At 38.5% G+C, this 12,623-nt stretch overlaps 1 protein-coding gene across 1 annotated transcript in view; it reads left to right on the forward strand.

Annotated features, from left to right (window-relative positions):
• Positions 1-1,494: 1,494 nt before the first annotated feature.
• Positions 1,495-12,623, forward strand: part of ODAD2 (outer dynein arm docking complex subunit 2) — a 153,896-nt gene continuing 142,767 nt past the window's right edge. Inside the window, 5 exon segments of the mRNA XM_055117882.1 lie at positions 1,495-1,616; positions 2,003-2,212; positions 7,773-8,015; positions 9,530-9,640; positions 12,374-12,528. Coding sequence (XP_054973857.1) covers positions 1,509-1,616; positions 2,003-2,212; positions 7,773-8,015; positions 9,530-9,640; positions 12,374-12,528 — 827 coding nt within the window. The 5' untranslated portion in view covers positions 1,495-1,508.

Raw genomic sequence — 12,623 nt, forward strand, 5'->3', positions numbered from 1 at the left:
CATTCCTGGTGAGCTCAGGGTACCATATGTGGTGCCAGGAATTGAACCTGGGTAGGCCACGTGCAAGACAAGTGCCCTACCCACTGTAGTATCATTCTGGCCCTATCTTTTTTTTAGAGTTTCTTGTATAAAAGCATCTTATTCTTGGGGTTGGAGTGATAGCACAGCGGGTAGGGCATTTGCCTTGCACGCAGTCGACCCGGGTTCGATTCCCAGCATCCCATATGGTCCCCTGAGCACCGCCAGGAGTGATTCCTGAGTGCATGAGCCAGGAGTAACCCCTGTGCATCGCCAGGTGTGACCCAAAAAGAAAAAAAAAAGTATTATTCTTAAGTCCATTAGAAATACTACTTTTATTTTATGAACTATCTCACTACTTTCCCAGGAGCTTTTACAGACCAGTATCAGTCACGATAGAATAGGTATTGATCTATGTTCAGAGGACTTTTGTTGAGTATTGTTTTTGTTGAGTGTTGTATGAATTGTTACAACTGGAATTGGAGTGATAGTGTAAGGGTTAAGATTGCATGTGATTGACCCCATTTCAATCCCGGGCATCACATATCCTGTGAATATCAATTGATTGATCCCTGGAGAACCCCAAGTACCACCAGGGTGACCTAGCATCACCGTATCCTCTGTATTGAACCTACAGCCTGGATGACTAAGAATAACCATCCTACTACATCCTCCACATGTTATTCCTTTATTTTTAAAAAAAATCTGATTTTGATCTCTTTGCAGGTTTTACTGGTCAATAATTTGTTTTTACTTAAAAAAAACAGTAGTTTGTTTTTTTTAAAGGATGTATTTCCTGTTGTTCTTTACAATAACAGTTAAGCAGATATTGATTTGCTTAATTCTCAATGGTGAGCCAGGCTTTGGTTTACAACAGTGAAGCTTTATTTTTGTTTGTTCCATGGCATAAGTCCATCTGCCCATTGGATCTTATCTCCTGCTCTAAATTACCTTCTTTTTTCCACCCCACAGCTCTGACTCCTCTTACCAGGATTCCTGTTTGAATTCTGTCTCCCATGTGGTTTCCCAGTTTCAGCCTTTAAAACATATGTTTGTAAGAATAATTTCTAACATGGTTTGCATCATAGAGCATGCTTTAGAGGAACTGTGAGGACCGCATAATGCTTGCATTTCTGCCAGTTGTTCAAGGTTTGTCCTTGGGCTGTCTTGAGCATACTAACACCACCTAATGTCACTGTTTAAAGCAGACAGATGAACCTTAAATGTTGACTCTAAACGGGAATCATGTTTTATGCATGCATGTTTGAGTTCTACATGATTTACTTAATAAAATAGAGCCTATTTGGAAAACTTGAAAAAAATAAAAAAGGATAATATGCTGTGTGTGAACAGATACCTTTTCCAGTTCATGGATGCACCATCTCTGTATTCTGCTTTTCTATGAGAGAGGTACCTTGATGAGTCATTGCTGTCGCCTTGCCTTTTTGTAGGGAGGGAATCAGACAGCTACAGTGATTGCGTTGTGTTCCATGAAGGATTTCAACTTGGCACAAGAGACCTGCCAGTTGGCAATCAGAGATGTTGGAGGTCTTGAAGTTTTAATAAACTTACTTGATACAGATGAAGTCAAATGTAAGGTAAGTGGTTTTGTCACTGTGTGTGAAGAACTTTGTTCTTTCTTGTGACTATGTTCTTAGTCACTAGGGAAGTGCTGCTCTTGTTACCTGTTTTATTTATTTTTTGTCTTTTTCTGCTATTGTTGCTGACAGCTTCCTATTATTAACTGCTCTTCTTTACTCTGAACTTCTGTCTGCTCTGGCTCTCTTATTCTTCTTCTTGGTGGATGAATATTTATTTACATAACTAAAGAAATATGAAGGATATGTGTAACATCTGAGAAGAGAAAGTGTTTCCCTAAAAATAAGCTTTATTGGGGATTTTAAGTACACTTGGAATTTTTAAAACTGTAGCACTGGTCATATATTATACACTCTCTCATCTACAACTCTCTTTTCTGATTTAGATTGGTTCATTAAAAATCTTGAAGGAAATCAGTCACAATCCTCAAATCCGTCGTAATATTGTTGACCTCGGAGGCTTACCAATCATGGTCAACATACTTGATTCTCCACACAAGAGTCTGAAATGTCTGGCAGCTGAGACCATTGCAAATGTTGCTAAGTTTCGACGAGCCCGTCGAGCAGTGCGACAGCATGGGGGCATCACCAAACTGGTGAGTACCTTCAGGTACACCAGCATCCCTCCCTGCATTCAGTCCTGGATAGTAAATAACAAAAGGATGTAGTCTGGGAATCATTGGTTGTTTTGGCATGTTCTGTGCATGATCACTGTTTTTGATCATTTGAATTTTTAGCAAGTAGCTAAACAATATTCCCCCATTTCAAATACAGCTGTTGTTTTTAACTAGTGTGTTAGTAGGCAAACTTTTGCCTGTGTGTGCCTCGTTAGGCAGGAGGTGGAAGCTGGTCTGACATTCTGATATCTGACTCCAGGATGAGGACCCCTAAGAACACAGAGCAACAAATACTTGTTCATCTGATCACCATTTTCTTTCTTTCTCACTAAAATGATAATATGAGCAATACAATTATTTGGAACACATATAAAGAAAAAATACTCAGTTTATCAGTATTAAATATTAGAAATCTAGTTACAAATAAATCTATATTTCTCTTACATGAAATTATAGGATTTAAAATAAATTATGAACCTTTATTTAATAATTCTATGACAGTTCTTTTCATTCATTTATGATCATTGATTTGCCATCGTAGAAAGTTCAAAAATTGACCACCAAAATTCCAGCGCCATTCCACAACCCAACTACCCTCTTCTCATGCTTTTACCCCTCTACCCTTTTCCCGCCAGTATCCACAATAGTTTTTATTGGCAGTAAGAGTTAGCTTTGTTGGGTTTTTTTTGCCAGTTTATTTATATTCCACATATAAATAAAACCATTTATTTTACTGAGTATAATCAATTCAAGATCCATCTGTTTTGTTCCAGAAGGTACAATTTCTCTTACATGAAGTTTCCTCTTTTTAATGACAGAATATATATATATACATATATATATTTATCATATCTCTTTTCTTAATTCATTTGCTAATAAGCATTTAGAATGATTCTGTGCTTGGGCAATGGTGAATAGTGTTGTGAACATAGAGATGCATATGACATTCAAATGAATGCTTTTTGGACTCTTTGAATAAACGTGTAAGAGTGTATTGTTAAATGATAATTTACTACTTTCTTAAATAAACTAAAAACCATTTTCCCTGGCAGCTGTACCAAATTATATTCCCACCAACAATGTATCAGTTTCATTTTATCTTTTAATCCTCACTAACAGACTGGAGCGATAGCACAGTGGGTAGGGCATTTGCCTTGCACGCAACTGACCTAGATTCAATTCCTCTGTCCCTTTTGGAGATCCTGGCAAGCTACTGAGACTATCCCGCCCACATGGCAGAGCCTGGAAAGCTACCCGTGGCATATTCGATGTGCCAAAAACAGAAACAACAAGTCTCACAATGGTGACGTTACTGGTACCCACTCGAGCAAATTGATGAACAACAGGATGACAGTGCTACAGTGTGCTACAATACTCACTATCAATTGTTTCTAATCTTTTTTTTTAAACATAAGAGTACTGTCATTTATTCAGCCATTGATTAAGCTGATTAAATTGGACATGAACTCCACTGTTTCTAATCTTTTTGATAAAGGTCTCTCTCCCTGGGGTGAGGTAATACCTATGATACAAATTTTTGAAGATTTACCTAATAAGTGTAGAAAACATTCTGGAAATAAATATGCACAGTGGTTCACTGGTATTCTGTGAAATGTTTACGGTTAATTCTGTATTTTTTATAGTTGTCAATTTGTTTATAAGCATTGATTTTATTGTTAGAAAAATAATTATGGCAATTACTATCACTGAAAGAAAAAAGTTAGCTTTCAACTAACTTTTCAACTATGCCTTTGACGTAGCAGGACAAACCTTCAAGTGCACTGTGGAAATGCACTGTCATTATCCTTCATGTAAATCTCTGCCCCTCGGCATATGTCACATTGGGCTGTTGCTACTTCTGCACTTTAATACCAGGGATATCTTAGTGTTGTCCACAATTTTTATATAACCATATACATATAAAGGGTCAAAAATATTTAATAGTATGGATTTTAATATCAATACTTGCACTGTAAAATGTGTTCAGAAATCTAAACAATATTCTCTGCATTCAGTTATAATCTGTAGAGCACCTTAAAGTGTAACTATTTTCTATAACAATCAGTGGACTGTTGTCTGTGAAGATGCATGTATGAATATGTGATCAAACAAATGCTAGAGTGCAAATTTAGAATCTTGCTGGTGGCTAAATGTATGTTGCAGTATATGAAATCTTTAAGCTGTGGTGGATGCTTAAAATGTTTCACAAAATTGTACAGTATCTCACAAAACTCACTGTAATTATTACTGTGACTCATGATTCTGTTTAAATAATGAATTATCTGGGGGCCACAGTACCTAAAACAAAGTTATAATAATTAATTTTTTAACATGGAACTTAAATATGTGGAGCTGGAGAAATGGTGCAGCGGGAAGGGTGCTTACCTTTGCACTCTTCGAATCCAGTTTCGGTCCTCAGTTTCCCATATGTTTCTCAAGCCCCGCCAGGAGTGACCCCTGAGCTCAGAGCTGGGAGTAAGCCCTGAACATCACCAGTCTGACCCAAACCTCCCCAACCCCCCTAAAGCCCCCCAAACAAAAAACAAAAGATCTTAAATCTTTTCTGGAATCATGTTAAAGGATTTAAAATTTGACCATTGCTAATCTGGTCGAAATAATGATGACTATTTTTTTTAAGATGCCTATTTAAACAAAACAATGATGACTCTTTTATTTATTATTGAATCAGTGATATACACAGTTACAAAATTGTTCATGATTATGTTTCATTCATATAATGTTCCAATACCTGATCTGTCCCTTCAACATTGTACATTTCCTATCACCAATAGTCCAAGTTTCCCTTCTGACCCCCTCTATGGCAGGCACTTCCCCCCGCCCCCCACTCTCTCTCTCCTTTTGGGCCTTAAGGTTTGCAACACAGATAATGAAAGGTTATCAGGTATATCCATTTACCTACTTTCAATACTCAGTTCCTGTCTAAAAATGATCATTTCTAACTTTTATTGTCTGTTGGTTCCTTCTTTATCGTAAATGTTCTTTGCAGTTTCCCCCCCCCCCCACGCAGTCTTGTGGCAAGCTTCTAACCACTGATCAGCCCTCCTGGCCCCTGCTTGATATCCTTGGATATCAGTGATGCCTATTTTAATATAATTCTAAATCACAACTAAATTAGGATCAAGGAATATTCAATGAAGAATAAATCAATAATATATTTAATTTCTGGGTCCAGAACACATTTAGGGATCTATTTTTTGGCCTGCTTGGAATGGGGTGGGTATGTGATATGCGGGCAATAGCTTCCTAGAAATTTAGGAGAGTTGCTTAATACAGAGATAGAGAAATTTGAAGAAACTAAGCTGAGGATCAGAACAGCTAGGAGAGCACTGGTCACGGTGAATCCAGAAGCCTAGACGGAGGTCAGTTCCTGGAGAGGCAGAGCTAAGGGAGGAATCGGAGAGCACTCTAGAAGTCTGAATAGGCAGAATCAGTACATCCACGCCGGGGAGCAGTGCCGGCTCCAGGACCAGCTATTACTGTCCTTTCTCTGCATGATACACTTGGCCTCGTCTCTCCGACCACTTCAGACATTTCTGGAACTGTGTGCTAGGTTCAAAACCAGGTGGTGGTGATATACATATAATGTAAATACACACAAATACTATTGATGTCTTGCTGTTGTCAGACTGGTGGTGCTGAGGATGGTGAAAGCAAAGAGATAAAGAGAAAAGTATAAGCTTAAAAGTGCATCTATTTTTATGTAAATAAAAATAGTAGCCACAGAAGTCAGCTCTGGGAATAGTGGAAGATCAAAGGAAGAGGTGATGGAGGAAACCTGATGAAGGAGGAAGGCAGGATAGAGGAAATGTTGCTTTTGTTGACTCTTAATATATGAGAGGGTGTTGGAAAACACCCCCTGGAGAGGCATTTTAAGAAGATGAAATGCTTACCCAGAAGAGGCTAGTAAAGGCTCAGAGTTGGAAAGCAGCGTTTAATGTTTGGAAACTACCAGCATTTAATGTGGCCTGACCGGCCTCACGGGACAGGAAATGTGCACTGGTGGAGGGATGGGTATTTGATTATTGTATGACTTAAACTCAAACATGAAATCTTTGTAACTGTATCTCACAGTGATTCAATTAAAAAAATAATAATGTGGTTTGACATAGGGTAAGAGGAGTAGTGAGAGACGAGTTGGAGGAACAGGTCACCACACAGGGCTTCATGCAGTGAGCTACAGAATTTGGATATTCTGTAGGGAATGAGAGAATATTTGTAATAAAAATGTTGGAGTTGCAAGCCTTAAATTCAAACTCATCATAGAACTTCTTTCCTGTATTGCTGGGCCATCCTTACAAGGCACCAGAAAGTTATGTGACACCCTCTTGCACTCATTCTTCTCAGGTTGTAATTTGACCATAAATGTCTTTTCTTCCCTCACAATGCTCCCATCCTAAATAATAATCACAGACACTTAGTCTTGGAAAATGCCACCTAAACTTAGAATTGGAGATCATGATGATTTGGATAGCATCTATGGAATTTGTTCTTATGTTCTCATAAACTTCTAATGAATCTAGGAAACCTATTTTTTGAGATGCCAAGGGTTACAATATCACTCAAATATCACTAATATAAATATTAGTATAAATTAAGAAAATATAATTCTTGGATCTGGGGAGATCAAATAGCAGGCAGGGCGCTTGCTTTGCACTGGGCCAACCTGGGTTCGATCCTGGCATCCCAAATGGCTCTCCAGCCCCGCCAGGTTTCATCCCCAAGTTCAGGTTCAGAATAAGCCCTGAGCTCAACTGGGTGTGAACCCTCCAAACCCAAAATAAGATGAAATATAATCCTGGAATGATATTAAAAATATGAGGGTGAAGGGAGAGTTATAACTCCGATCTGGAGAAGGTGTTTGGAAACATTTTTTTTTTCCTCAGCTTTGATTGCTCTGTAGTATAAAATTCATTTAAAAAATGTTTTCTTGTCAAGTGGGAGGAAGAAGTCTTATTTGTGACAGAAAAGATATGATTGCTGCAATAGGGTTCAAGTACAAAATAAAATTTGATACAATATGTTTTAGATGCCAGAGTCAAAAACTTAGCTATGTAGATGAGAAGAGGCAATGTACTGTATTGTATTAATTTGAATTGATTTGTATTGTATTAATTTGAATCAATTAATTAATTGATTTGAATTGACTTTTGTTGATTTAGTTTCCAATAATTCCATTTGCTACTTCTCTAAGTTTTGTTGGAGCAAGCCATGTGAAATTTGTTACATGCCTACGAAGGGGGCAGGGACCCTGGGGACACTGGTAGTAAGATTGCTGTTGCAACAGTATATGCCTGAAACAAGTCTATTATGAGCAGCTTCCTAAATCATGGTGTCTTAATTAAAATGTGAAAAATTATGTTTCTTTACTTTTGATACAGTTGTACATATATAACTACATAGTGTTATATATAGTGTATATATATATATATATATACATACTATATAGTAGCAACCCTGAGCTATTGCAAGATGCATTTTTATTTTCAAGACCCGATGTGCATTGTACTTGTTCTCATAGGTCTCTCTATTGGACTGTGGCCATAGTCACGCAGAACCTACTCAGTCAAATCTGTACGAGACCAGAGACGTGGAGGTGGCCCGCTGCGGAGCTCTGGCACTGTGGAGCTGCAGTAAGAGTCATGCAAATAAAGAAGCCATCCGGAAGGCTGGGGGTTTCCCTCTGTTGGCTCGGCTCCTGAAGACTTCCCACGAGGACATGCTAATTCCAGTGGTGGGAACCTTGCAAGAATGTGCATCAGAGGTGCTTACTCGGTGATTTCTCTTACTGGCATTGGCCATAGGAGCCTAGGCAGCGAGTAGGACGTTTGCCTTTCATGCAGCTAACCTGGATTTGATCCCTGGCACCCCATAAAGTCCCACAAGCCTGCCAGGGGTGACCCCTGAGTGCAGAGCCAGGAAACCCCTGAGCATTGCTGGGTGTGGCACAAAAACAAAAAAAGAAATTTAAAGTTATCATGATTACTAAATTCCCCTCCCCCCAAGAAATTGCCTTCTATTGAAAGATCAAACTTGTCTAAGGTTTCTGTGTGATAAACATTTATCTTTCGATTGTATTTGAAGTAACATGGCTATAATAGTGTTGATATTAAATGTATTATAAATTACTGCACTAGCAGACCTCCACTACCCAACTGCTGCCAAGCTCCAGGCCACTTTCTGCACCACGTGACACATTATAAGACACTTCCTACCCATTTTCCATAATTACCACACCATATTTGATGGAGTTCAGACAGTAGGCAACAAATCATAGAGAGTAATATATGTATATATATGTATATACATACATATACATATATGTATATGTATGTATATACATATATACATACATGTATATATGTATGTATATACATATACATACATATAAACATATATACACATATATGTATATATGTATGTATATATGTATATATATGTATATACATATATATATACATATATACATATATATATCTCAGAGCCTGGCAAGCTATCACGAGTATCCCACCCGCACGGGCAGAGCCTGGCAACATACCAGTGGCATATTCGATATGCCAAAAATAGTAATGATAGGTCTCATTCTCTGACCCTGAAAGAGCCTCCAATTGTTGGGAAAGACAAGTAAGGAGAGGCTGCTAAAATCTCAGGGCTGGGAGGAATTGAGACGTTACTGGTGCCTGCTCGAGTAAATCAACAAACAATGGGATGACAGTGATACAGAGATAATATCATTCTCAACACCACTCAGGTGCCTGGAATCCTCTAGTACTGACCTCATATGTGCACTGCCTGTTGCTTGCTTTGTGTCTTTATGTACCACATATGAGAGAGATCATCTGGTTTTGCCCTCCTTCCTCTGACTTATTTCACCTTGTGTGAACCCTCCCCCTCCATCAATGTTATAGTGAAAGGCAAGTATTTATCTCATAGCTGAATACTCTTCCGTTGTGTCTATATAGTCAAATCTTTATCCACTCACCTGTCATGGCACATTTGGGTTTCGTCCTGATCTTGACTGTTGTACATGGTGCTGCTCATGAGCCCAGGGGTACATTTATCTTTCCACATTAATGACGTAGTGTTCTTGGGATAGTTACCAACAAGTGGACTTGCTGGGTTAGTCTTTTAAATGGTGACTAATTTCTCTTAGTATTATTGTTAGGTGAAGGTGAGCTGTGCTGTTTAGGAAGGAAATTTGTTCAGTGTTATTAATGTGAAGGGGAACTTCTGCTCATGCACTGTACACACACAAAATATTTAACCATATGTTCCTAGGAAAACTACCGAGCTGCAATAAAAGCAGGCAAAATTATTGAAAATCTAGTGAAGAACCTAAATAGTGCAAATGAACAGCTGCAGGAGCATTGCGCCATGGCCATCTACCAGGTAGGAGGGATTCCTGTACAGTTGTGCTATCACGGCTCTTATGGTTGAAGCAACATTTATTTATTTATTTAAATTTTTAATTGAATCACTGTGGGATAGAGTACTACAAAGCTGTTTATGATTGGATTTCAGTCATACAGTATTCCAACATCCATCCCTCCACCAGTGTACATTTCCCAGCACCAGTGTCCGCAGGTTCCCTCCCATCACCCTCCACCCTCACCCCCTGCCTGCCTCTGTGGCAGGTGTGAAGTAGCATTTCTAAGTGTGAAGTCTGTTCTCTGGGAATGGGAATCTGAATTTATACGTCAGGGATTTTAATACACACATAGATCTGAGAACTACTGTCCCATGTTAATAACAGTATATGTCAGACAGAAAGCCACCTCAACATCTCTGATTCTGATATGATGATTTTATAATCTTGTCTCCTAGTTATAAACAGATTATTTACCTAGTATAAAATAGCTGAATATGTACATGATCCCTCTGTACTGCCTTTCATCTAGTCTATCAACCATAACGATGGCAAGAAAGTTATTTCTTACGACAAGAATGATAAACATGGGGCTGGAGAAACAGAACGGCAGGAAGGTACTTGCCTTGTACACAGACAACATAGATAAAATGTACATTTGATCTCCAGCACCTTATATGGTCTCCCAAGCCCTTCCAGGGATGATCCTTGAGCGCAGAACCAGAAGAAAGCCCTGAGCATCACCAGTGTGGTCTCAAAACTGATGGAAGAAAAAGATAAGCATGTATATGTCCCTGTCTTATCTTTTAATGAATTTTATTATTTTAATATTACTTTACTTTATTTGTGGTATATACTTTATAGGGTGCCAGAAAAATTGGAATGGTGAAGGAAAATAAAAGATGGACTTGAAAATGAGTCATGGCTATTATTGGCCACACGGGCTACTAGCTAATCAGAGTATCTTTCTTTCTTTTTTTTTCTCATTGAATCACTAGGAGATACAGTTACAAAGTTGTTCATAATTGGATTTTAGTCACATAATGTTTCATCACCTGTCCCTTCACCAGTGTACATTTCCAACCACCAATGTCTCAGGTTCCCTCCTGACCCCTTACTTCAGCCTATCTTTATGGAAGACACACTCTCTCTCTCTCTCTCTCTCTCTCTCTCTCTCTCTCTCTCTCTCTTCTTCCCATACCCTCCCTCCCTCCCTTTTTGGGTATTATGGCTTGCAGTACAGGTCAGAGCAAATTTCTTAGAGAAATGATTTTCAAAACTTTTCAAGTAAGAGTTAACCAGACAGATAGGATGAGTGAAGGTGTAGAAAGCTGTATATCCATATGAGAACAATTCTATGTGTCAGTAGAAGATTATATTAATTTGCCAGAGCTGCCAGAAATAGGTACCATATACTATGTAGCTTGTATATAGCCTGACTTATTTTTGCGTGTGCTTTTGTTATTTCTGGACCACACTAGGCAGTGCTTAGGGCTTACACCTCATTTTGAGCTCAAGGATCACTGAGGGAGGGTGGGAGCAGGGAAGAAATATACCAGGGATAGAACCTGTCTTACACACTGTGCTATCTCTCCGGTCAAGCCTAACTTTTTAAACTGTGGGTTACGACCCCCCTATAAGGGACCCAAATATGGGGGTTGCAAACATCTTCAAAAGTAAGTTTATTGATAATTTATTATCAGTAAACATTTTATTTGTATTCCTGTTTTATGTGAAAAACAGAGTCAGGTAAAAATTTCTTGGGCAAAAAGGAGTCAGAATTGGAAAAATTTTAGAAACCCTGGCTCCAAGGACAGACAGACATTTCCTCACAACCCTGTAGTCTGGAAGTCCAAGACCAAGTTGTTGGGAGAGTTGGTTTCTTCTAAGGACTCTCCTGCTTGTAGACATGTCTCTATACCCATGTGTCCTGCCCCTGTCTGCATACAAGGAGTAAGACTGTATTAGAGCACACAAATGACCTTGTGTTGACATAATGACCTCTTTAAACATCATACCTTCACATTTCTTCACATTCTGACAACTTTATTGTGTGAATTTTGAAGATACACAGCTCAGCTTATAATAAATATTTGTGGCTTTGAGGTATACTAGTGTTTGGTTACAAGTAGAGATTAACATTTAAAAGTTGTCATTGATGCAGAACCTAAAACCATACATTGAACACATAGAATACAAACATGGCAGGTGCCTTTTGATGCATTAGGATGATGGTTTTGTCAAGTGGCCCTCATGGATGGTTCCTAACATGCACTTGTGGACATGTTGCCTAAGTTGCCTTAGAGACAACTAAGTACTTAAACCATAACATGCCTATGCTAAATTAATCATCATTTTGTCCTATAGCATGGTAAAGATTATCCGTTGGAAATATCTGTGTGTTACATATTTATTTCGAGAAGTATGCAAATATGTGGATAAACATGATTGAATACATTATCAGTTGATGTGACCCACTGTTAAGGGCATAAAAATATCTGAGGGAATTACTAATAATTCTTATTGAGGGATTACTTGGGGTCTAACTTAACAGTTCTTGAATAATTGCAAAGTTTGTCAAAACTGCTAGACATTGCCAAATGCATAACAAAGGAAGATGCCTATAGTCAGTTCTAGCTGCCAGGTTACTGAAGGATTATATTTCACTTGCACACTCCTCAGAAAGTCAAGGTTTTTGAGAAGATCTAATATGTATTCCTTGATCATTGACTTTCTCTTTCTTTATTTCTGCGTAGTGTGCTGAAGATGAAGAAACCCGAGACTTGGTTAGGCTGCACGGAGGACTTAAATCCTTGGCCACTTTGCTCAATAATACAGACAATAAACAACGGTTGGCTGCTGTCACGGGAGCAATATGGAAATGTTCCATCAGCAAAGAGAATGTATCCAAGTAAGAGAAGTGAGATTCTGTGGTGAGAATATGGCCACCTATACCACATTCTTGTGATTCAATGTCATTTCAATAAGAAGTCAAAGTGAATGGTG

Source organism: Sorex araneus, chromosome 9 (genome assembly GCF_027595985.1).
Source record: "Sorex araneus isolate mSorAra2 chromosome 9, mSorAra2.pri, whole genome shotgun sequence".
Lineage (NCBI taxonomy): Eukaryota > Metazoa > Chordata > Mammalia > Eulipotyphla > Soricidae > Sorex > Sorex araneus.